At 34.0% G+C, this 26,557-nt stretch overlaps 1 protein-coding gene across 6 annotated transcripts in view; it reads left to right on the forward strand.

The window, feature by feature from the left end:
- The window catches only part of MON2 (MON2 homolog, regulator of endosome-to-Golgi trafficking), a 112,832-nt gene that overhangs the window by 43,008 nt on the left and 43,267 nt on the right, over positions 1-26,557 (forward strand). For 4 of the 6 annotated variants that reach the window (XM_027542416.1, XM_027542419.1, XM_027542421.1 and 1 more), the window contains 17 exons: positions 5,114-5,238; positions 5,602-5,738; positions 6,500-6,653; positions 11,490-11,725; positions 13,522-13,603; positions 14,147-14,331; positions 15,109-15,221; positions 15,575-15,679; positions 16,028-16,108; positions 16,187-16,260; positions 16,350-16,440; positions 20,692-20,793; positions 21,695-21,697; positions 21,887-21,997; positions 24,105-24,280; positions 24,866-25,028; positions 25,575-25,868. In XM_027542416.1, the coding sequence (XP_027398217.1) occupies positions 5,114-5,238; positions 5,602-5,738; positions 6,500-6,653; positions 11,490-11,725; positions 13,522-13,603; positions 14,147-14,331; positions 15,109-15,221; positions 15,575-15,679; positions 16,028-16,108; positions 16,187-16,260; positions 16,350-16,440; positions 20,692-20,793; positions 21,695-21,697; positions 21,887-21,997; positions 24,105-24,280; positions 24,866-25,028; positions 25,575-25,868 (2,232 nt within the window). The remainder of the gene's footprint in view (positions 1-5,113; positions 5,239-5,601; positions 5,739-6,499; positions 6,654-11,489; positions 11,726-13,521; positions 13,604-14,146; positions 14,332-15,108; positions 15,222-15,574; positions 15,680-16,027; positions 16,109-16,186; positions 16,261-16,349; positions 16,441-20,691; positions 20,794-21,694; positions 21,698-21,886; positions 21,998-24,104; positions 24,281-24,865; positions 25,029-25,574; positions 25,869-26,557) is intronic. The other 2 variants (XM_027542420.1, XM_027542418.1) reach the window with 1 other exon arrangement.

The raw sequence follows: 26,557 nt of genomic DNA on the forward strand, positions 1-26,557 counted from the left end.
CTTGACCATGCTGACACCCTGATCTCAGACTTCAGCCTCTAGAACCGTGAGAAATAAATTTCTGTTGTCTAAACCACCCAGGTATTTTGTTACGGCAGCTTGAGCAGACTAAGATACTTGGTTTCTGTCCACCAGTTCTGTTATCTAGCAGTTCATCCAGTGACTTTTTCAGAGCTACAGAAATCTTATTTTTAGTAATTTCCGTTTTGGATGAAATTTATGTTATTGAATGAATAATATTCTGGGTATTACAAAGTACTTTACATTTATTCATTTGGAGTTTACTACAACTCTATACAGCAGACATTTGTATTTCTATTTTACAGATGAAAAAACGAGGCTCAGGATATTTATGTAGTTAGCCTGAGATCATACAGTTCGTAAGCTGCAGAGCTAGGATGTTAAGTAATCCTTTTATATCCCCGAAACCCAAGCTCTTAGCCTCACTGCATTTTATACTTCTCTGTTTTCTTAGTTCTCATATCTTTCTCTTTCCAAGGCCAAGTTTCCTGTACTACTCCTCTACCATTCTCTGTATTTTGACCTTAGTCTCCTTGATTTAGGGAGCAGAATAAGGAGAGAGAACCGCACAGCCAGCTACAGTAAAGATCAAATATTGCTGCTTGAATGAAGAGAAAAGCATACTTTGTCTTTCACTCATCAATTGGGAGTGATCACCAACTGATAAAACATCCCTTCACAACAAGGCAGCTCTTGGACTGTGTTGCAAAGATGAATTCTTCACACAGGACATTAATTCCTCAGTGTTAAAATTTGTTAGGTTGAGAGTTTGCTCAGTGGTGTGCAGCAGTTCAGATGTTATAGTTTCTCCAAGGTCAAAAGTTAGAAGTGTGATAGTTGTGGGGTAAGATATGTGACTTACGTGGAATTCTTCTTTCTTATTTCTCTTGTGTTGTCCTTATTTAAACTTGGAAATGATACATCTCCTAAAAGGCCTACCCTCCAGTAGTAATTTTATACTTTTCAGTTGTAGGACACCTTTATACTAAAAATATTGAGGTGCTTTCATTTATGTGGATTATTTCTAATATTAGTTAACGTATTAAAAATTGCCTGAGTGATATTAAAACCCATTTCATGTTAACATAAAAATTTATTTTTGCAAAACATACATATATTTTCCAAAGAACAAAAAGGATTGTTTTATATTCTTTTTGTAAATCTCTTTAATGTCTTTCTTAATAGAGATAGCTGAATTCTCCTACATTTTTCTGTTTTCATTATTTTGTAGTATGTTGTTTTGGTCAAAGCATATAAAGAAAATCTGTCCTCAGAATGGTGTATAGTTGGAAAAGGCAGAATTTTTTTAATGACATTTTCAGATAATAGTATACATTGTTCTTTGATATTGTACCAAACTGAACCAGTGACACTTTCTGAAAGGTGAAAAAGATGAAACTGTATTACATTTTTATACCCTGTTATTTTAAAATTCATTGATTCATCTGGTGCTTCATTCAGTTGTATCCTTTACTGATGAGTCATTTATTATGATTGAGCAGATGTTCCAAATGTTAACACTCTGTACAGTACCCAAAATCACACATGTTAATATCAATGTTAATATCAGCAACCATTTATCAGAAAAGTCTTCCATTATTAAAAAGCTGCCCAGGTCATAGGAGCAGATACAAGTCTTCTAAAATTCTAATTTTTGTTTGAAAGCTTGAATCTTATCATTTACAATAAATACTGTCAGTTGTTTCCCCAAAAGTGACAAGCTTATTTTGTTAAATTTTGAGAAAATGTCTACAGTATACATAAGTCTAAATAGTCATAATTTGCCATATATTCTTTTAGTTAAAATGGTCTCTATAGGAGAAAAAAAGAGACTAGGTCAGTTTGCAGCTGTACTTTTCCTTCAGACAATCACTTTACTTTGATACACAGCAAAAGTACTTCATGTGTACTTGCTGTGACAAATACACAGAAAATTATAAATACATGCATGTGTGGATCAGAGTTAATAAAATCAATAATTGATTTAATTATTAAATAATCAATGGCTTGATAATTATCAATAACAAGTATTTTGTTACTTTATTTTTGTTCATTGTACTTGTGGTCCTTAAGTGAAATAGACCCTTTTAATTTTATTAAGTGTATGTAATGGTGAAGAATACAATCACTCTAGTATAGTTCGGTGCTACTGCCTTGAATCTTGCTAAAGCACCCATCATTGTTTTGAATCATCAGTATAGGTGTCAATACATTAAAAATGGCAAGTAATATATTAGTGTTATTATGAAAATAGTGTGATTTACAGATGACCTGAAATGGTCTGAGGGACCCCTGGTCTGAGGGGTCCATGGACCACACTTTGGGAACCACTACACTGAAGAATCAGTGTTCTCCCCCAGTATTCACTAGCTTATATCTTACTCTGTATAGTAGCTCAGGAGTGTAAAGATAACTCATCTTCTGTTAATATGTCGAGTGATCAGAAGAAATAAGAATGCTCCAGTCATTCAGGTACAGATATAATGTAGCCAGTGCACCATGTTATTTCCACATTCTATCATCTGAGTTAGGTGCTCTTCTGCTCTTTTAATATGCTTAGGCTCCATGCCCAGATGTCTTTTTTTAGGAAGGTACCTTTAAGGAATTTACTAAACTTAATTATTAGTGTCTAGCATCTCTCTCTTTTGCCTTTGACTTAGTGCTTTTAAAAAGGAATGTATTAGCTAAATTGACTTGGGTAAATTCATTTTCCACCTCTGTGTGTGTGTGTGTGTGTGTGTGTGTATATATATATATTTCTCTCACAAAGGATCTTATCACTAACAAATCCACTAGCTATAGGGTTGTTAATACTAAACAGCCCCTGGTAAATAGACTCTTGCATTTAAATATTCTCCAAGACTTTCTTCATTGTCTTCTAAGCATACAGTTATTTTAGATACTTGAGTCCCTAACAGACATGTATGTGATATTTCGATGAGAATTTCCACCAGGATGACTTTGATTCATCTTAAAATCAGTTGTTTCTTGACTATTGTCTGGTACCAAAGGACTATAGGAATTCAGAAACATTCATCACCCTTCATGCTAGTACGATGGTATTCACGAAATACCTTTGTGCCACAAGAATTGGACGTGGGCCACAGATACCTGTTTCATACAAGTGCAACCTCTTGGGGGAAAGCTTTAACTTAGATTCATAAGGCACCTTCCATTGATACCCTTGAGAGCAATTCATTGTCCCCAGCCACTACCTTTCTGGTCAGAGTTTCACACTTGGCAGGGAGGGAGGAAGTGAGAACAAAGCTCCAGTCCTCAGAAGAAAGTCTCTCCCTTTTGCCCAAATCACAAGATTTTAGTGGCTATAGTATAAAATCGAGTGTTTGATTTATACTGTAGTCACTTTTTTCATAGGAGAGGAAATGAAAGAAAACTCTTCAAGGCAAGTTTTGTAACATTAATAATTCCCTTGATGGGACTTCTCTGGTGATGTAGTGGCTTAAGATTCTGGGTTCCCAATGCGGGAGGCCCAGGTGTGATCCCTGGTCAGGGAACTAGATCCCATGTGCCACAACTAAAGATCCTGCATGCTGCAAGTAAAAAACCCCATGCAGCCAACTATTTTTTAAAAATTTGTTTTGCTTTTATATACTTGATGTTTCTGAGATACTTTATTTTCTGGCTGTATAACCTAAGAGCCTTCAATTCTACCACCACTTTTAAATTCCACTTTTACTCTAAAACACATAAGATACATTTTGAAGGACTTACTCATGTTAAAATTGTTCAGTAGATATAACTCTTGCCCAGGGAGCCACTAGGATGATTCTTTCTTTTTTAGTTCTTTAATAAAAGGGAGTAGTTTTATTTAGAAAAAAATAATAAGCACTGTGTATATTTGCATGTCACTTTGCCATGTTTAGGGGCATTTCTACTCTTTCATTTTTCTCATTTGAGTTCTCAGCAAGGTGCAGGTTCTTTTATCCTTTATTTGTAAGAAGATTACCTGGCTTGTTATCATCAAAATTGGTGGATAAAGAAGCTGAGCCATGTGACTTAAGATCCTACTGCTTTTCAACCATATCAAGTTTAGGGCAGTCACAAACCTCTGCCTGTGACTTCCCAGTCATAGCAGTCTAAGGATTATACTGTTTTTAGTTATCCCTCCGACATTATCCTCATGATAATGTTCTATTTTTAAAGCATCTACCTAAAAGTCAGAAAATACCAGCTGCTGAGACTTTGGGCTAAAATCCTGAGGGCTACTCTAGTCTCAAAATTCCTTGCCCCACATTATGCTCACTCATTTTGGGGCACCCCCAACTGAAACGTTCAGTAACCTGCTGTCCTTGGTGTAGGAGTACGATTCAGTTTGGCCTAGCAACCACAGTGTCAAGTTAATTCTTACCTCCATGAGGTCCAGTGTGTCCTCAACAAATATATAACAGAAACAATTCATTAACCTTTGAATAAACTGGTTACTTTTTGTTTGTTCATTCAGTTATCAGACATTTAATGAATAATGTCAGAAATATGCTTTAAATGGCATTACTAATTTACAAACAGCTTGCAGAGGAGTTGGTTTAATACCAAAGGTGTAAACTGGTAGTTAATAAAGCAACACCATGTACCTAGCCTTGTTCTGAGTACTTTATTATATAAACTTACACCTGTCAACTGCCACAAGTTCCTTCTTGTTTTCCTACTGGAAAATATATGCTAAACATTCTTTGGCTTATTGCCTCTTTGTTTCCTAAGCAGCATAAGATCATATGAAGAATGTTTTGGTATACTGAAGGGTGCTTGAGCATACCTGATGCATGCTGTGTTCCAGGAATGAGGACAGGCTGATGGTGCAGTGTGCTTTCTAAAGAATAGGGATAAAAGATTAACGAAGTTAGAAGATCAGTAGGGTGAGTTTTTGAGGATCTATTTAGAGAGACACTGCTTATTTTGACTGTTATCTTTTCCATATATAACTACTTATTTTTCTCCACTGCCCATTAAGGATCATAATTTATTTAAAATTAAAAGGTTGTATTTGGTTTGTCCATAGGACTAAGTTAAGAACAAGAATGTAATTTATTCTTAGATTTAAAGAAATATTATTAAAAATCTTATATTTTTTTAGGTAACTGAATGTGAAATATTTCTGTCACTTCTGGTGAAATTTCTGGATGCAGATAAACCACAGTGGCTACGAGCTGTTGCAGTGGAATCAATACATAGACTTTGTGTGCAGCCTCAGTTGTTGAGGTAAAACCTCAGCAATATTTTGTTAAATGGATAGGTTAATATTTGTGCTACTAGGGAAAGTTTATTTCCAAATAATGATTTCTAAACAAAGAAAATTGTATATAGTATGTATATAGAGGGGTGTAGGTATGGACAAAAAGTGTGATTAGTGATTTCTGTCAGTTGAATTTACTGAGTTAATACGACCAAGATAATATTTTTAGGACACTGACCTTATTCTGAACCTTTGTCCAGAGTTAGTAAAGTCACTCAAGTATAATGAAGAAGTTTTAAGTATAGCGTTGAGACTGATTGATCACCATTATTTTCTGTTAAAAAATTTAATATATATTTTCTCTAGAAACATTTAAAATTATTTTACAGGTCATTTTGTCAGTCCTATGATATGAAACAGCATTCTACCAAGGTTTTTCGTGATATTGTGAATGCACTGGGATCTTTTATCCAGTCCTTGTTTCTTGTCCCTCCTACCGGAAATCCTGCTGCAACAAATCAAGCTGGTAAAGGCTAAGTCACATTTTGGTTTTTATATCCTGCCATAATTTACAGTATTCACTATTCTGAGCGGATACTGATCGAAATCCTCTGACTAGAGAAAATTGGGTTACCTAAGTATTATATATGTTTACTTTATAGTATTTTATATTTCTTTATATTTTATATATAAGTATAAAGACTTACACTTAAAGAGTAATTTGATCACGCCGAGGTAGCTGTGTTTATTTCTTTCTAGAATATATTTTCTTCTCATATACTTTCAGTTCCTCTCATCACATATGAACACAAGTTTAGGTACTAATTTTCATTTTAGAAGAATCTTCATTTGGTGCCTCTCTTTAAAGAGTGTGGTTACTACTAGGGTAGTATCTATCAGTCTTTCTTTTAATGTAACAGGTGAACATAATTTAAGTTTGGAAATCAGTGTATAACTTCTTGTTCCCTTTAACTTCTTTCACTTTCATTTTTAACTTTCTGATTAGTGGCCTTTTTTATTCTTTATTCCTACCTCTACTAAAAGATGATTTAACAAAAAATACGTTACAATGTTTGTCAGTATTTTTACTTATTAGTACTTTTGATATAAAGAAGGAAGTAGACCAGGAGATGCTCTAGTAACCAAAATAGGATTGATAAATTTCATTTATTTGCGCAGTGTCCATTCTTACAGCATAATATTAAAAAAAACTGAACAGGTGTTTGAATATTACAGATTTGTACTTAAGTAAATTGGTATCTTTGATTGCTTTCCCTTGTCTGACAGGTAACAATAATTCAGGTGGCCCTGTCTCAGCACCAGCTAACTCAGGAATGTTGGGGATTGGTGGAGGTGTTACTTTGCTACCAGCATTTGAATATAGAGGAACTTGGATACCTATTCTGACCGTAACAGTACAAGGCAGTGCTAAAGCAACATAGTAAGTAGTAGTAGCATTATTTTGTAAGGAATGGAGTTTATATTTTATACTAAAGTATTTTTCTCTGCATTATACTTAAAATTTTAGACATACTATTTCTAACAAATTTAAGAAGTAATTTTCTTCTGTTATCTTTTGAGAATTTTATCTATGACTGGATTTTGTTTGTTTTCTTTTGTTCTACTTGAGGACAGTTAACAGCATTATAAAACAATGTGGTTTCTTTACTTAAGACCTACTCACTTGTTCCATATGACTTTTCAGTTTAACTATGTGGTTTGATTTCAGGCCTTGTGGACTTAGGTCTTCTGATACTGAGTGACTCTCAGCAAATTAGTTTACCTATTTAAAAATATCAGTGTCCTCAACTATAAAATGGGAGTAGTGATATATCTACCTTTCAGGACTTTATATGTGAAAACAGTTAAGTGTTTAACTGACTACACTTTTTGGGTTTACAACAGAACTTTTAGTGAATTAATTAAAGTGTTTAGTGGATTCCACATGTGTTATTTCAAAATTTTTGTCATTAGCCCTTTTTAGTTTAACAACAGTTTTTAAAATATTCAGCTGTGTATTGTTGATTTTTTCTTAAACCTTAATGAACTGAGATAGCAAACTTAGTGCTTACATAGATAAAGCAAGCAATACTATATATGTTTAACATTGCCACAGTTAACTGTGAGGCAGTTAATTAATATATTTTGAGTAACTGATACACATAAGGGCTTCCCAGGTGGCTCAGGTAAAGAATTCACCTGCCAGGCAGGAGATGTGGGTCAGATCCCTGGGTTGGGAAGATTGCCTAGAGGAGTAAATGGCAACCTACTCCAGTATTCTTGCCTGGAAAATCCCACGGACAGAGGAAGTTGTACAGTTCATGGGGTCGAAAAGAGTAAGACACGACTTAGCGATTAAACAGCTGCAGTTGATATGTGTAATTAAAACATTATTCCAGTGACAATAAATCAAGACTCAAAGTATGAAGCAGAATCTCTGAATAGTTTAAATCGTGAATTTATCACAATGATACTTTACTGTGCAGCTTTTTATTTTGCCTGAAATTGTAAAAGTAAAGAATCATGGAAGACTGAAATATTGTTACTCTTAGTCATTTAAAAGACATTAAAATTACTAATGTCTCATGTACGCTTTGCCTTGCTGTAAAGACTAATAATTTGAGTATACTGGAGTAAAAGTGAAAGCAAAAAAGTAAAAGTAAAAAGAAAAAGAAAGTAAAAAAGTAAAGAAAGTAAAAAAGTAAAGAAAGTAAAAAAGTAAAAGTTGCTCAGTAGTGTCTTAACTCTGCAACCCCATGGACTGTACAGTCCATGGAATTCTCCAGGCCAGAATAGTGGAGTGAGTAGCCATTCCCTTCTCCAGGGGAGCTTCCCAACTCAGAGATCAAACCCAGCTCTTCCACATTGCAGGCGGATTCTTTACCAACTGAGCCACCAGGGAAGCCCCTGGTGTATACTCCAGTGTACTAGAATATCAAGTTGTAAAAGAATCAGATTTCTAGCAGTGAAGGAGATATTAATAATTTACCTTGCTCATTTCTCTGGGTCGTTTTTTTAAACTGAAACAATCCCAACATAGAACAAAATTGCTGCTCTTGTGGACCTGGTGTTTTGGCAAATGAGGTAGTCAGTAAAGACACAAATAAACATACAGTATCACTTTGGGTAGTGATTAACTGTTTGGAAAAAAACAAGTTATAAAGGCATAGAAAGTAAACACATTGAAGGTAGGAACAGAAAGGATATATTTGGGGAAATAAGATTAAGCAAAGACACAGTTAAAAGGAAAGCATAAAGATAATGATACAGGAAGAAAAATAAAAACAAAGGAGAGTAAATACTTGGCCAAATTGTAGAATTTCTTTTTTATTAATAAAATTCTAAAACAAATTGTTTGTTGATCCTCATCAATTAAGAGTCTTGAATTTTAACTAGTTCTGCTACTAAATACAGAGAAGGCAATGGCACCCCACCCCAGTACTCTTGAAAATCCCATGGACGGAGGATCCTGGTAGGCTGCAGTCCATGGGGTCCCTAGGAGTTGGACACGACTGAGCAACTTCACTTTCACTTTTCACTTTCATGCATTGGAGAAGGAAATGGCAACCCACTCCAGTGTTCTTGCCTGGAGAATCCCAGGGACGGCGGAGCGTGGTGGGCTGCCATCTATGGGGTCGCACAGAGTCGGACACGACTGAAGCACCTTAGCAGCAGCAGCAGCAGCAGCATAGTAAGAGTTGAGTTAAAAACTGCTGATAACTGTGTCATTGTCTGCAGTTTCATTGTCTGTATCTCTCAGGCTTTTTGTGAGGAGTTAAATAAGATACATTAAAAAAAGCAAAACTTAGTGTCCCAGACTGAATTTCTCAGTAAATGATAGGTATATATAGGTGTTTTTATTGTTTATTCTGAGTTTTTCATCTTTGTAAACTTCCTACCTTATCTAATATTGATTATGATTAGGAAACCTTTAGAACTTGAGATTGGAAATTGCTTTTCTTATAATGATTTTTAATAATTTCGGTTGTGTTTTAGATGTAAGTAACATAAGATAAAATTTGGCCTTTTGTAGTTTACAATTCATGATTTTAATATATTCAAAAGTTAGGCAACCATAAGCACCATCTAATTTCAGAACTTTTTCATCACTCCAGAAGAAAAACCCATATCTCTAAGCAGTCAGTCACCAATCTCTTTTCCTACCCTTTAGTAACTACTAATCTACTTTCTGTCTCTATTGGTTTATTTATTCTGGATACTTCATATGGATGAAATAATATAATACTCTTTCGTGTCAGGCTTCTTTAACTCAGCATAATGCTGAGTAAGGTCCATCCATGTTACAGGTTGTATCAGTACTTGCTGTTTGTGGCTGAATAATAGTCCACCATATGATTATGCCATATGTTTGTTGATTGTCGGTTGATGGGCATTTGGGTTGTTTCCATTTTTGCCTATGGATAATGCTGCTATGAGTATTTGCCTGCAAGTTTTTGCATAGACATATGTTTTCATTTCTCTTGAATATATATATACCTGGAGTAGAATTGCTGGGTCCCATATAATGACTCCACGTTTAACTTTTTGATGATCTGCCAAACTGTTTTCCCACATGACCATACCATTTTGCATTTTCACCAACAATGTATGAGGGTTTAAATCTCTCCACATCCTCAGCAATACTTGTTATTGTGTTTTGATTATTGCTGTCCTAGTGGGTAAGTGTTATCTTACTGTATTTCAAATTTACATTTTCTAATGACCGATGACATTGAGCATCTCTTTGATTTGCTCATTGGCCATTTATATATCATCATGGGAGAAATGTCTTATCAAATCCTTTGCTCCTTTTTAATTGAGTTGTTATTTTTCATTGAGTTGTAGAAATTCTTAACATAGTCAAGATCTAGTGCCTTATCGGATATATGATTTGAAAAAATTTTCTCATATTCTATAGATTGTCTTTTCATTTTCTTGATAGTGTCCTTTGAAACATATTAATTTTCAATTTTGATGAATTCAGTTTATCTGTTTTTTTTCTTTTGTTGCTTATTTCAGTATCATACCTAACAAACCATTTCATAATTCGAAGTCATGAAGATTTTTGCCTGTGTTTTCTTCTAAGAGTTTTTAGCTTTAGCTCTTACATTTAGGTCACTGGTTCATTTTGAGTCAATGAGGTATGAGTCAGTGAGGTATGAGGTAGAGCTCCAACACCACTGTTTTTTAATGTGAATATCCAGTAGTTCTTTCCTCATTGAATTATTCTTTCTTCAATTTTAAGGAATTTAAAGCAACAATTCCCTGTTGTTTATGATTTAAAACAGAAGATTTTCATCTTTCCTTCTGAAAGCTATGTCCTAATTTTGGAGTGTGTGTGTGTGTGTGTGTGTTAGTCGCTAGACACAGAGTTGTGTCTGACTCTTTGCGACCCCATGGACTGTAGCCCACCAGGCTTTTCTGTCCATGGGATTTTCCAGGCAAGAATACTGGAGTGGGTTGCCATTTCCTTTTCCAAATTATGGAGTATAACTTGCTCTAAAATTTGAATGTGACATACTGATGCTCTAAATATTATCTTACCTTGTTGACAGGTTGTATCTAAGATGATAGGAAGACAAATGTGCTGGCTGTTTCACAGTAATGCTTTTCCCTAGTATGAAAAAATTTTTTCTTCTTTATAGTATTGATTTGATTTTATAGCACCTTATTTACTTCCTTTTAAAAATTATAGTTAAGTTACAATATTGTGTTATTTTCAGGTATACAGCAAAATGATTCAGTGATGCACATAAACATATATATGTATATATACATACACAAGGAATATACAAAAGGAATATATATATTCCTTTTCAGATTCTTTTCCATTTTAGATTATTACAAGATATTGAATATAGCTCCCTGTGCTGTAAGACCTACAGTAGGTCCTTGTTTACCCTTTTATATACACCTTATTTTAAAAGCACTTAAGTCAGAATTTGAGACGGTTTGTAATCTGTTTGTCTTTTTCTGTTCTGTATATGTGTTTATTTTTCTGATGTCAACAATTAATGAAAATCTTGGCACAACTTGGAGAGGCAAAAAATAAACTATTATTATTATCAGTTATGGCACTGGTCAGGCCTTAACTTTTCTAATCAGTTTCTTAGAATACCATTATGGAACCATTCTTCAAAGTAAGCAGATCTGGTGGTGGCCATTTACTTTTGCTATTAATCTTAGTTTCTGTAATGTACAAATTATGGAAATAGATTTTTATGTATTTTCATTATTGTGGCTTCTCATTAAATACCTGATTTTTTCATAATTTCAGCCTAGAGATGTTGGACAAAGTTGAGCCCCCAACTATACCAGAGGGTTATGCTATGTCCGTGGCATTCCACTGTTTGCTAGACCTTGTACGTGGAATCACTAATATGATTGAAGGAGAGTTAGGAGAAGTTGAAACAGAATGTCAGACTACTACCACAGAAGCAGTTTCTTCGCCTACACAGTCATCAGAACAGCAAGAATTACAGTCGACATCAGACCAGATGGATAAGGAAATAGGTATATTTATTATGATTCTATATTTTAAATTTTTATCTTGGAATAATTTTAAAGTTAGAGAAATTGGAAAAATAATAGTTTCCATATACTCTTCACTATGCTATCCCAACTGTTAACACTACCATATTTGCATTATTTTTCTATATATATATATCAGCATATTCTTTTCTGAAGTATTTGAGAAAAAGTTTCAGACATAATTCCCCATTACCCCTTAATACTTTAAAGTGTATTTTCTAAAAATAAGAACAGTTTCCTACATAACCACAGTATAGTCACCATCAGAAATTTAGCATCAGTTCAGTTCAGTCGCTCAGTCGTGTCCGACTCTGACATGTTCATCAGTTCAATATGTCATCGAATCCCAGATGTCCTTCAGATTTTGTCTTTTGCCCCAGTAATGTCTGTTATGGTCTAGGATTACATGTTGAGTTCAGTTCCATGACTCTATACCCTTCTTAAGTTTGGAACAGTTCCTTAATTTTTCCATGTTATATGACCTTGACATTTTTGAAGAGACAGGCCAGTCAACTTGGGTTTATTTTTGTTTCGTTGTAATTAGGTATAATAGATTGATTTTTGGCAGAGCTGCCACAGAAATGTTGCTGTGCTATACACCGGTGTTGTTAACTTTTATCATTTGGTTAATGTGATGTCCGCATCCTTTCTTCAGTGTAAAGTTAGTTAATTTTTGTGTAGAAATACTTTGAGACATCTAGGAGAGCTTTCCCTTCCTGATTTATTTTCTTTCATGTGTTTATTTATATTAGTACAGACCCTTGTATTCCTATTTTTTTCAAAGTGTTATCAATACAATCTGTGATTGTCATTATTTGATTTGACACTCAATTATCTGCGACATGGCCATATGGGATCCCTTTCATGCTGGCTCCTATGTCCTTTTATCATCACTAGTTCTTTTGTTGTTTTCTGACCACTGCTTTACTGTCTGATACAGCAAACTGCTCTAAGCTCATCTTGGATTTTTGTTGTATAATCCAGGGATAAGTTATTTTTCCACAGAGCCCTAGTTCATTTTAGTGGAGAGCAGTATTTATAAACTAACATATGGACACTAGATATGCTTCCCGCTGCTTGAATAGGAAATACACACATATATGAGCACATATTTCTGTACATTTAAAAAATATATATCTATTTTAAATACCATGAGGACACACCCAATTTTCTAATTCTAGTTTAATACTACATGATGTACTTTTAACTTGCCATTTTTGGTGTTTACTTCTCCAGCAGTGAGAAACTTGATCCTATTTTACTCAATGTATTTGCTCATTTGTATGGTTTACAGTGTGTATAACCAGTCTCTTGGCTGGGCTTGCTTATTACAGTTTCGTACTGCCAGCTGGTTGCATAAGCTGAAAGTTTGGCCCAATGAAATGGAAGGGAATAGGAACTGATTTTATATGTATATTTTAAAGGTATCAGTAAGTATACAGAAAGATCTTATTATTGATATTTTAAGACAACTTAGTTTTAAGACTTCTTGGGAATTCTCTGGTGGCCCAGTGGTTAGGAACTAAGATCCCACAAACCACGTGATGTGGCAAAAAAAAAAAAAAAAAGATTTCTTGGATTCTGAAACTAGTGTGGTTTAAAATTTTTCATTTATTCAGATATATATTCAAGGTTATAGCTTTAGTATTTAACAGCAGAGGTGTTTTTTGAATATTTGCTATATTATCAAGTGATGAGGGGGATTTTAGAATTTGACATGTTGTCAAGTGCTGTGACATTTGTAATTATCATTAAATATTGTATGTGTTTCCTTTAAGTTAGTAGAGCTGTTTGGGAAGAAATGGTGAATGCCTGCTGGTGTGGTCTGCTTGCTGCACTGTCACTCCTTCTTGATGCCAGGTATTAAGTCTTTATAAGTTTTATATTGCATGTGACAGGTAAAAAAAAAAAGCAACAAACCATTTTAAAGTGTGTATTTAAATTTATCCTGAGAATTATTTCCTAATACTAGTTTTTTATGTTTTTAGAATATTATTATTTTTCTGCCATTCCCCTCTTCCATCATGTTATAATGGAAAATACAATCCAAAAATTACAGAATGCCTTTTTCATTTTAAGCTTTACTACTTAAAATTAAGATAATTATATTAATCAATTTCTTTTATGTTTTTCTTCAGAATCATGGAATTTGCTGATTTTAAAATGTTTGATATTTTTAAGTTATATCTTTGAGTTCTTCACTATTTTCTTTGAATCAGAGTGTGTGTCATAAATTGCTTTTATCCAGTTCATATTTTCAGATGTTTATTAGTTAAAATTCCTTAAAGTAGATTGATTTTGAGTTTTTAAAATAGATTTTCTTAAAACTTTCCTGACTACCTAATTTCATTTGGCAGCATACCTAAAAATAATCATACTAAATAAAATACTTTATCTTTTCAGCACAGATGAAGCTGCTACTGAGAATATTTTAAAAGCTGAACTGACCATGGCTGCTCTTTGTGGAAGACTGGGTCTTGTAACTTCAAGAGATGCTTTTATAACTGCAATATGCAAAGGTTCCCTGCCTCCCCATTATGCTCTTACTGTGTTGAATACCACCACTGCAGCCACACTTTCGAACAAATGTAAGACTTCAGCTTCTTTAGAGTTCTGTTCATCAGGTGCTGTGACATAGTGTAGAGAGTAGATTATAGAAATTCTGAGTTCAAGCCTCTATTTTTCTACTCCCTGACTCTGACTTCTGCGAGAAGTTAATGTCGCTGAGCCTCAGTTTCTTCCATCTTACTGAAACAATGGAGGTAGGAGTAGGGAGAATAATACTAATTTTAAATAATAATTGTGAGGATAAAAGAAGATAATATCTGAAAGTCCTTTGTAAACTCTAGCATACTACTGAAATGGGAATGGTTGGGTCTTTTTGTTTTGTTTTTTAAATAGAACTAGTAGAATGGTAATGTTTGCCACCACTTAGATTGACATTCAGAAAATATTTTTTTCTTGTTGAATACTTAAAAACATTCAAGTTTGTTACATGTAATATAGGTAAATTTCAATGGGCTGTTCAGTTTTCAAACTAAAAATGTGAGTATTGGTCTCTAAGTAGAAAAGTTTACTGGGAATGTATGTTTAAAATACTAAGTGTCCTGAATTCTATTTTGCTTATGAGGCAGTTATCAAAGTTTTATAATTTGTTAAACTGCTTTAGAAAATTACTTAATATTTGCTTAACTTGTTTTTTCACCTCTTGAGTTTTTAAAATGTTTGCATATGGATAATAGGAAACTAAATAAATGTCATAGTTGAACTTAGTTTGATCAAATTAATGTTCTAATATGTAACATGGCTTTGAGTAGAGGATGAAAAGTATATTTTAATTATTTAGGTTTTCCTTTGTGTTCTAGCATATTCCATCCAGGGCCAGAGTGTTATGATGATCAGTCCGTCAAGTGAATCACACCAGCAAGTTGTAGCAGTGGGTCAACCACTAGCAGTCCAGCCTCAAGGGACAGTAATGGTAAAGTACTTTTTCTTTGTTTGGTAACCAATTAATACCAATTAACTATCAAGGACACCTTTTGTACCTTTTTTGTGTGTTTCTCAAAATTTTTCATTATACTTTCTTTCTTTCTTTTATCTGAATGATACTTTTAGAAGAAACTAGATAAATACAGAGTGACATTGTTATAACCAACTGTGATAGCACAGCTTTTAATCAAATAAATTTGTTCTGTACAAAATCATCCAAGCCTCTTTTATTAAAATTTTTGTTTTTTATGAGAAAATATTTGTATATGATAGTACTTTTTATAAGTTTAAATTTTTGAGAATGCATAGCAGTTCTTACAAAAATATCCTTTTTTAATACAGCTGACTTCCAAAAATATCCAGTGTATGAGGACTTTACTTAACTTGGCACACTGCCATGGGGCTGTTCTTGGGACATCATGGCAACTTGTCTTGGCAACTCTACAGGTATGTTGTAGCCTCTGGGTCAGAGGCCAGTGTTGTATATCTAAGTGCTATCAGTTAAAGTCACCAGTGTCTATCAGTGCTTTGGGCAGGCCTGAATAGGCAGTAAGTATGAAAAAGGGCAAGTTGGAAAAAGAAAAAAGACTTGGCTCACATTATATGAAGTGATGGGATGTCTCTCATAATGGCCTGTTCTACTGCCTATGCTTGATGTAATGAGTATTTTGTATGAATGTTAATTACTAATTTCAGTCTAGGTATTAGATACCTAGTCTGATTTTAGTTTTAGTTATTAGAATTTTTTTAAGTTTATAAATTTCTGTGTTCTGATTTTTTTTTTTAATTTTACAGCATCTTGTATGGATTCTGGGATTAAAGCCTAGTAGTGGTGGTGCCTTGAAACCTGGGAGAGCTGTTGAAGGGCCCAGTACAGTAAGCTCTAGTCATTCTTACTCAGTTAGTATTTTGCAGAATGTTTATATGTTACATTCACTTTTCTTCTTCTCTTAGGTTCTGACAACAGCAGTGATGACAGATTTACCAGTGATTTCCAATATACTTTCAAGACTGTTTGAAAGTTCACAGTAAGAGTCAGTTTTTAAAATTGATACAAACATTATTGTTAGCTGTATATGTTAGATGAGAATATCTTATTTCTTCATTTTTATTTTAGGTATCTTGATGACGTATCATTGCACCATTTAATAAATGCACTTTGTTCCTTATCCTTAGAAGCCATGGATATGGCCTATGGAAATAATAAGGTGTGATACTCTTTCTTTTCTGTGTTAAATATGAGATATTATTTTGTTGAATAAGGTGTATATTTATTAGGATCTTAGTGTTTTACAAGTGGGAACAATACCTTGTAGGCTAGCCCTGCTCTTTTGGGTTTTTACATTTATGGTGGTTTGTTGAAGGGAGAGTGAAGAGGATACTTTTTGGCTTGTGGTGTGTGCCAGTAGTTGGCCTCCCTGGTGCCAGTATGTATCATGATTTTAAATTGTGTCCACTTGTGTGCACTGAATATTCTAAAAAATATTTCTATAAAGAAAAATTGAACATCACATTTATAAATGTGTTCCACAAATTAGTAATCCTAATGATTACAATTTATGATTGTGGCAATGCACATTTTAAATCAAGGAAAATATGTCTCAGTTTCTTTTGCCTTCATGGGGTGGAAATTAAGGATCTAGTCATTTCTTTCTGAGGGTAATGACTCTCCCTACCTTGAAAATTAAATTTTTGCTTTGCTTATTGATTAAATGAATCAAGCGGTACTTTTGAGAACATTTCTTCTTATACTCTACCATTTTCTGTTAAACTTGGAAAACACGAGAATATTTGGGTTTATTGATACCTTAGAAATTATTTAAAATTCTCTCTACATTTTAAGATTAATAAATATATTAGTTGGACCATTTACAAGTAAGTGAAGTTACCCAGAAAATGATTAGAAAAGCAGAGAATGCAGCTTGTGGTTTATTTAATATCCAACTGTAGGAACTAAAATTACATTATTTGCCTAATCCTTAATTATAATCCTGTGTATTGTAGCTTGTCATCTTGGCTCATGTGAGTCATTTAAAGATTAGCCAAAAAGATCTTAAAGAGCAGAGTTTTATATATTATGGTACATACTTAGAGAATTATATAAACATGCAGGTGTTTGAAAATATCTGTTATAGTTTGCTCCAAATCAAGGCAAGGATAATATACTGTGAGGTAATCAAATTCTTAATACTACTTTCAGTAATCCTACATCCTTAAGATTAATTCTTAACAATGTAATATTTTTAATAGATACCTTAACTGAATCTGAGCAAGTTTATATGGTAATGACTTGAGAATTTATGTATTCACTCAACAAAGTACAGTATGTTTGCTATGTACATGACACTCTGCTAGAAAATATAAAGGAAATTTCTATTTTCAAAGAGCATGTAAACCACTTGGCTCATGGATAATGTGCCAGATAAGGTGATGAGAGAGTCAGAATAGTTTATCACTGTCAGCTATTCTGAGTGAATTAAATAGCTTAGGGAGTAAAATATATATATCACTGTCCTTTAAGATGTGGTTTTACAGTCACCAGTCGTCTCATTTTTGGTCCTCATTTCAGGAATTTGTGCTAATGTGTTGAGGTAGCTGATGGTAAAGCTTTCAAGTTCTTCCTTAGAAGGGGCAGTGTTGATTACACTTGTGCAGGCATACTGCCAAACTGAGTATATCAACAACAGAAATAAGAAAACAGCTGTTATCTTTGTTGTATGTCAGATACTAACTTATGTATTTCTGTTTAATCACTTAAAACAACTCTGTCAGGTTCAGTAGTAACTGCTTTTTAGAGATAAAATAGAAAAATAGCTTAAATACCCTGCTGGGGTCACCTGTTTAGTAATTGGTGGAGCTTGAATTTGAATCCACATATGTCTTATTCCAGAGCTCCATTCTTATAACCACTTCACTTGTGGCTTTAACTTTGTGTGCATCAAAGTCAGGTATAGCACTTTTTAAAAATGCAGTAGTTAGGACCACATACCAAGCTTCATGGATACAAGAATCTTTGGATATGAGGTCTGGACATATACTTTTAAATGCTGTGTGATTCCTGTGTATCCTCATTAGAATAAAGAGGAGGGAAAGGAGGAAATAATACAGGGCAACGTGTATAGAGACTTACTATGTGCCGGGCACTTTCTAACACGAGAGGTCATTTCAGTATATTATTATCTCCATTTTATAGTTTAAAAAAGTTAGCACAAAAGAGAGTGAATTTTTGCTATTTGCAGCAACATGGATGGACCTGGAGAATATTATGCTTAGTAAAATAAGTCAGAGAAAGATAAATATTATTTATTGTCACTTATATGTGGAATCTAAAATTAAAAAAAAAAAGCTAATGAATATAATGAAACATCCAGAGAGAGAGGAAAGGCGGAAAGGACAAAATAAGGAAATTATGAGGTACAAACTATTATATATAAAACAAGTAAGTGACAAGGATATATCGTATGGCACAAGGATATATTGTATGGCATAGCCAATATTTTATTATAACTATAAGTGGAATAATATCTGTAAAAAGTTTGAAACTTTATGTTGTACAACTGAAACTAGTATCATAAATCAGCTATACTTCAAAAAAAAAAGTTACTCAAGGTTACATAGCTATTAAGTGGTAATGTTGAGATGTTAAAAATTCATAGACATCAGTCTTAACTACTGTATCATATTGTCTCTAGAATGATGAGGTTCTTTCTAGTACACTAATTTTTAGGGTACTTATAGTGTTAGCACAGGCAGGAAGAGTCAATCTGACCACACTTAAAACCTCAGGGTACTTGTTCAACAGTTTTTACTAGAAAAAAAAGATAATTTCACACATTTCCATTTTAGATTTTTATCAGTACTGTAAAAACATTGTGTATAGAGTCATTACAAAATCTTTTTACTTAAAAATTATAAAATTATGCTCATAATTTACTTTTAAAATTTCAGTTGGCTTCTATTTTTTCTAATGCATTGTCTCCATTTGAAGTACTACAGCTGTTTATCAAAAAATTCTCATAATTCTAGTCAGCTTAGTCTACATTTAAGTATGTTTTACTATCTCTATTAAAATTGGATTAGAGATAGTTGCCCTTTGAACTTTTTACTGAAACTGTTCTTCTAACACATGGACTGAGTAATTCAGCTATTTATGAAGTAGACTAATTCGCTTTCTGTTGTTGAAATGCCAGTGACTGAGGAAAGTGGTTTGTCTTCTTTCTCTGCAACTCTTTTATTAGGGTCTAAACTGACAACCTTTACCTCCTCCTTCTTGACATCATTGTTCTTTCCCCTGGTGTCTGTTACCTTTGTTTTTGTTTTTTCTTCATTTTTCCTGATATTCACATATAAAACCTAAGCATTTGAAGACTTTACTAATAAGAATGTATATTAGTTAGCTCAGCCTGCCATAACAAAATACTATAGACTGGGTAACTTAAACTATGGAAATTAATTTTCTCATAATTCTAGAAGGTAGAAGTCCAAAATCAGGATGCTAGCATGGTCAGCTCTTGTGTAGACTCTCTTCTGGATTGAAAGATGCCTGACTTCTTACTGTGTCCCTACATGGCAGGGAAAGAGGGGAAGGAAGGGAAAAGGGGGAGGAAGAGGGAAATGGAGTGCACATAAGCTCACAAGCTGTGTGGTGTCTCTTCTTATGAGGACGTTAAACTTAATGTATTGGGGCCCCACCCTTAGGACTTCATTTGACCTGAATTACCTTCTTATAGACCCTATCTCCAAATGTCATCACCCTCAGGGTTAGTTTCAGCATATGAAGTTTGGGAGCAGTGTTGGAGGGTGGGAGGGGCGGACCACAATTCAGTCCATAGCAAAATTCTTTCATTTTGGTCAGAAGACACACATTCTGTGTGTCTGGTATAGTTTTTGAATTTTCAAAGTTTCCCCACTAAAGCAGTCTCTTCCCAACCAAATTTTTCAATTAGGAGTCATATCAGATACTTGAGGGCTTCCTGGTGGCTCAGATGGTAAAGAATACACCTGCAATGCAGGAGACCCAGGTTCGATCCCTAGGTCAGGAAGATCCAATGGAGATGGAAATGGCAATCCACTCCAGTATTTTTACCTGGAGAAGCCCATGGACAAAGGAGCCTGGTAGGCTACACTCCATGGGGTCGCAAGAGTTGGACACGACATAGCGACTAAACCACCCCCACCACCACTCACTCCAGTATTCTTGCCTGGAGAATCCCATGAACAAAGGAGCCTGGCAGGCTACAGTCATGAGGTTGCAAAGAGTTGGAGACAGCTGAGCAACTAACACTTTTTAGATGCTTGAGGGTGGACTGAAAGGCTTGTCAATATGATAACTGAGGTTATGTCATATTTATTTCTAATTAAGTATATTTATAGTCATGTTCTTTACAGTTTCTCAGTTTGGTTTACAGTTGAAATACTCTAATTCTCCTTATGATATAAAAAATATGTTTTTCTTCTAGGAACCATCTCTTTTTGCTGTTGCCAAATTGTTAGAAACTGGTCTAGTTAACATGCACCGTATAGAAATTCTATGGAGACCTCTAACTGGCCATCTACTTGAGGTAACCTCTGTTTCTTTATTATATTTACTTTTTATTTATAATAAAGACTTACACAGTGAATTAGTGATTCTGTATAACCATAAGAAAAATCAGCATTAACATTTTTTCTTGTACTTCTCTCTCTATATTTTATCAGGGACGAAAGTTTTATAGTAATCATTTTGGTAAAGGAATAGGTTGAAGACTTTATGACTAAAAATGAGTGCTATAACAATGAAATCTCTGATGTCTCCTTCACCTGTTAGTTTGGGTCCCCTTTCTTTTATTATATACTCTTTTGATCCCCTCAGCTTCAGCTGGTTCTAAAACTTCAAGGCAATTAGGACTGAGACTTAGTATTAGACACTGCTCCTTTACAGACTTCCCTGTGATTATGAGGTAACATTTCTACAAAAGGGAAAAAACCTCAGTATCACTAATTATAGATAGTACCAGGGCATTTTGTCTGGATTTGTATTCAAACTTGAGTGAATCTGAATACTTGGTTGCTTCTTATTGACAACTGCTTCTGTCAAATACATGTTCATGAGCAGTTTAGGTTTCAGTTGCCCTCATTGTTTCATATTATTTTAGTAATCTGAGAAGGGTACTGTTCTTAGTAAAAACAAGTCCTTTCTTCTTTATCCCTCCATTTTTGGGGGATTATTTTAATGAGCTATTACAGAATATATACACATTTCTTCATTATGGAATTCTCATCAAATGGCAAAAAATATGTTTTTAAAATTTTAGCTAAGTATTTGATTATGAAGATAGAGCAGATTAGGAACCTTAGTGTCTGCTTCTTCTGTTTACTCTGGTGACATCATTTACTTTTATGAAATCCTTTCTTTTCTGTGAGTTGTTTAGTTTCATCTTTTATCTTCTATCTCTTTATTGCTTCCTCTTGCCTCGTATTCAGAAGGTAAGCTTACTTACATTTTGTATATTTTCATAATTTCTTCAACCCTTATTGACAAACATTTTATATGATTTTTTAAATGTGGAAGAGTATGAAATGCAATGTTTTAGTTTTTCTTAAATTAATGTGTGATGTATAGCTTAAGTATACAAATTAAAGATTAATTTTTGTTCCATATGTATGTACCCTTAGGTGTGCCAGCATCCAAACTCTCGAATGAGAGAATGGGGAGCAGAAGCCTTAACTTCACTTATTAAAGCAGGATTAACATTTAACCATGATCCTCCACTTTCACAAAACCAGGTAAAAGAAAGAACCTTTTTTAAAATTACTTAAAGTCATCCTTTCCCATATGTAACTTTATTTGTAGGCCGTGGATCTCTTACAGAAGGTTGATAATCCTGGATTTTCAGGATTATCTATATTAAAAATTTTTTTAATTTTCTTATAATAGCACTAAACTTAAGTAATAAATTACCTAGAATTGGTCTCCCCATCTAGAAGATTCCTTCTTCATGCAGTGCTAAGTCTTCATACTTTGTTAGCCTCTTTTCCTTTGGTCCTTACCTGTCTTTTTTTTTTTTTTCCTTCCCCCTACTCATTACCCTTGCGTGCTTAGTCACTCAGCCATGTCCAGCTCTCTGTGGTCCCATGGACTGTAGCCCTCCAAGGTCCTCTGTCCATGAAGTTTTCCAGGCCAGAATACTGGAGTGTTGCCATACTCTCCTCCAGGGGATATTCCCTACCCAGAGATTGAACCCGTGTCTCCTGCATTGGCATGTGGATTCTTTACCATTGTGCCACCTGGGAAGCCCTTATATGGGGAGAAACAAGTGGCAGAAGAGGCAAGCACAATAAAATAGATTTTTATTTTTAAATAATTTTAAAGGTTATTTTATACTTTCAGAGTTTTCTTTTGTTGTGAATCCTTTTTCCTGACTCCCATAATCATTCACATATATCTTATACAGTTTTAAAAAGCCCACCAAAGTTTTGTTTAAAGATTGAATAGGAATGAGGCATTTAATAGCCATTCACATTGCCCTTACTATCTTACTGTAGTGTATGTGGATGTATTCTGCAAATTTCCTCAACAAATAATTATTGGGTACATACTATATGCCAGGCAGTATTTTAACTCTTGTAACAGAATGATGTACAAGACAGAAAAGTTCCTTAATTTTTATAGCTTACATTTTAGTGATTGCATATTTTTTTCCTATTGCAGTCTAATTTTTTTGTAAAGCCCTGTCCATGTATATAGTCTTAGCATCCAGCTTAATACCTGGCACATGGTAAGAGCTTAATATGTTTGTTCAGTCAGTGAACCAACTAAATGTATCCTTGGAGAGAAAACTAAAGCTAAGGCAGGTGCTTTCAAATGCTAAAGGAGTAGAACAAAGTACTTTTTTCACTTTTTAACAGTAAAAAAAATTTTGTGGTTTTGTGTCCTCTTTGTCTGCTAGTTCATTTTTAGGAGTATTGAGACTTAAATTTAAATACATGTGGTACACATTAATAGAGTAAATGAAAGTTAATTTTGAAAATTGGAAATTATTTTCTTCTCTCCAAATAGAGCTAAATATATAGGGTATATTTTCTATAGTGAGATTCATTTGTATATGGATCTGTAGATTTAATACCTTTTAACATCAGGTTACTCCCTATTTATCCTGAAATATAGTATCTTGAAGATAGATTTTTATTTTCTGTTATTAAAATATAAGACTTAGGGACTTCCCTGAAGTCCAGTGATTGGGAATCCGTGCTTCTAATGCAGGAGGGGTGGGTTCCATCCTTGGTTGGGGAACGAAGCTCCCACATGTTACTTCTGTGGCTAAAACGTAAAAAATTTTAAAAGACTTATGGGGCTTCCCAGTGGCTCAGTGGTAAAGAATTCATCTGCCAATGCAGGAGACACGGTTTCAATCCCTAATCTGGGAAGATCCCACATGCTGCAGAGAAACTAAGCTCATGGGCCACAGCTACTGAGCCTGTGCTCTAGTGCATGGGAGCTGGAACTGTTGAGCCCACATGCTGCAGCTACTGAAGCCCGTGTGTTCTAGAGCCCATGCTCTGCAACAAGAGAAGCCACCACAGTGAGAAACCCATGCACTGCAACCAGAGAGTAGCCCCTTCACGCTGCAACTAAAGAAAAGCCCGTATGGCAACAAAGGCCCAGGACAGCAAAAATAAATTAATTAATTAAATTATTTTTTTAAAAAAATACTTAGATGACAAGATAATCCTAATGATTACTGTTAAAGAAATCGTTTTTGATATTTATTTTACTAAAAAATTTATTTTTACCATTGCAGTCTGAGTGAAGGTGAATTTAAACTTAAAAGACAATAGTAGAACCTTTCCATGTTCTGGAACTTCGCTGATTAGCTTCTTACCTTCTTTTCAGAGGCTGCAATTGCTTTTATTGAACCCATTAAAGGAGATGTCGAATATTAATCATCCAGATATACGACTCAAGCAATTAGAGTGTGTGCTGCAGATTCTTCAGAGTCAAGGAGATAGTCTTGGACCTGGATGGCCATTAGTGCTGGGAGTTATGGGAGCGATCAGAAATGATCAAGGGTAAGTGTTTAAAATTAACATCCAAAAAGTAATAGGAAAAGGGAATTCTGCCTAAAATTATGAAATGATCATAAATTTTTTATGTATGCCTTTTTTGCTTAAGTTTATGATCTAAAATAGTTTTCCTTACCCTACTCCCAGGGGGCTGTAGGGAATCATTAGGGCTCACTTTTATTTTGGAAGGATGGAAAAATTGCTATTTATTTATCATTTATATATGAATACAAGGTTCTTACAATAAGAAAAATCCATCAAACAAACTTTCCCTTTCTCATTCAATGTCTAAATTTTGTTTGGCTAGTTTATGCAGAATAAAAATAATATGGTATTAATACATATTTTCTTTTTTTAGTTTACTGCTTTTCTTATGCCCCTGAGCTGCTTTATTTTTGTTTGTTAATTATTTTAATTAAGCATATCTTTTTTACATTTATGTAAATGTTGAAGTACTATCTGAGTACTATGTTAGAGAAGATTTTCTTGTTCCAATTTTAAGATAAAATTTTGATTTGTTCAAATTAATGTATGTATTTTTCCTTCCATTTCTCTTAAATACATGAATATAGATTTTCTTTTGTTTTTCAGAGAATCCTTGATACGAACAGCATTCCAGTGTCTTCAGTTGGTTGTGACAGATTTTCTACCAACAATGCCTTGCACTTGCCTGCAAATAGTTGTAGATGTTGCAGGTAGCTTTGGACTTCATAACCAAGAACTTAATATTAGTTTAACTTCAATAGGTTTATTGGTAAGTATGATTGCCTTTCTTATATAATCTAGAAATCACTGTTTGCAACTGAGAGTGAGTGCTAAGCAAGTGTGCTTTTGACTCTGGAGGAATCATTTAAATGACTTTTAAGTACATGCCAAACATATTGTATGAAGGGTTAAGTAATATTATTTAAGAAATAATTCTTTAAGAGCTGAATATGTGGAATAATTTTGATCTGTTGAGCTGAAATTTGGTTTATATAAGATTTGTTATGGGAGGATTTAGGAAACAAATAATGGTACATACAAGAGAAATCAGTTGACTCTACTGATAGTAACATAAAATTTAAATTTTAAATCCAATTTTTAAAAAATATTAAAAATTAAAGGTTGCACTCTGAAATTCTGAAATGAGATAGATAAACTTGACAGAGGAAGAGATATTTTCATTAAATCCATTCTGTTAGGAAAAGAGTTTCTGAAGTAATTGCTTTTAAGTTTTATTCTGAAAATCTATCTGTTGCATATCTATGTGTTTAAAATAAAAATCTCTGAATAGATATTTTTCTCCTTGGCTCTTTAGTGGAATATTTCAGATTATTTTTTTCAAAGAGGAGAAACTATTGAAAAGGAATTAAATAAAGAAGAGGCAGCACAGCAAAAGCAGGCAGAAGAAAAAGGCGTGGTTTTGAATCGGCCATTCCACCCTGCACCACCGTTTGACTGCTTGTGGTTGTGTCTTTATGCAAAATTGGGTGAACTATGTGTAGATCCCCGTCCTGCTGTCCGGAAGAGTGCAGGGCAAACTCTGTTTTCAACAATTGGTGCACATGGAACTTTATTACAGCACTCAACGTGGCACACTGTTATTTGGAAGGTACCGTAAAATACCTTGAGTTATCAGTTATTAATTGAGACATGCTTTTATACATTTTCAGCAACAACAAATTAAAATTAAAAATTTTTTTTAGTTTTTTTTGTTTGTTTTTTATTTTTTTATTTTTTTTAAATTTAATTTTATTTTTAAAACTTTACAATATTGTATTAGTTTTGCCAAACATTGAAATGAATCCGCCACAGGTATACCCGTGCTCCCCATCCTGAACCCTCCTCCCTCCTCCCTCCCCATACCCTCCCTATGGGTCGTCCCAGTGCACCAGCCCCAAGCATCCAGTATCGTGCATTGAACCTGGACTGGCGACTCGTTTCATACATGATATTATACATGTTTCAATGCCATTGTCCCAAATCTCCCCACCCTGTCCCTCTCCCACAGAGTCCATAAGACTGATCTATACATCAGTGTCTCTATTTCTGTCTTGTAATAACAGGGTTATTGTTACCATCTTTCTAAATTCCATATATTCACGTTAGTATATTGTATTTTTAGTTTTTTTATTGAAATATAGTTGGTTTAGAATCTTATGTTTGTTTCAGGTACACAGAAAAGTGATTCAGTTTTACATAAATATGTTTTTTTGTTCCTATTAATTTTTAAAGAAGAATTTCCATCCATTTGTGCATTTGGCAAAACAGGAAATGTTAGCTTTATAATATTTTTAATTG

Source organism: Bos indicus x Bos taurus, chromosome 5 (genome assembly GCF_003369695.1).
Source record: "Bos indicus x Bos taurus breed Angus x Brahman F1 hybrid chromosome 5, Bos_hybrid_MaternalHap_v2.0, whole genome shotgun sequence".
Lineage (NCBI taxonomy): Eukaryota > Metazoa > Chordata > Mammalia > Artiodactyla > Bovidae > Bos > Bos indicus x Bos taurus.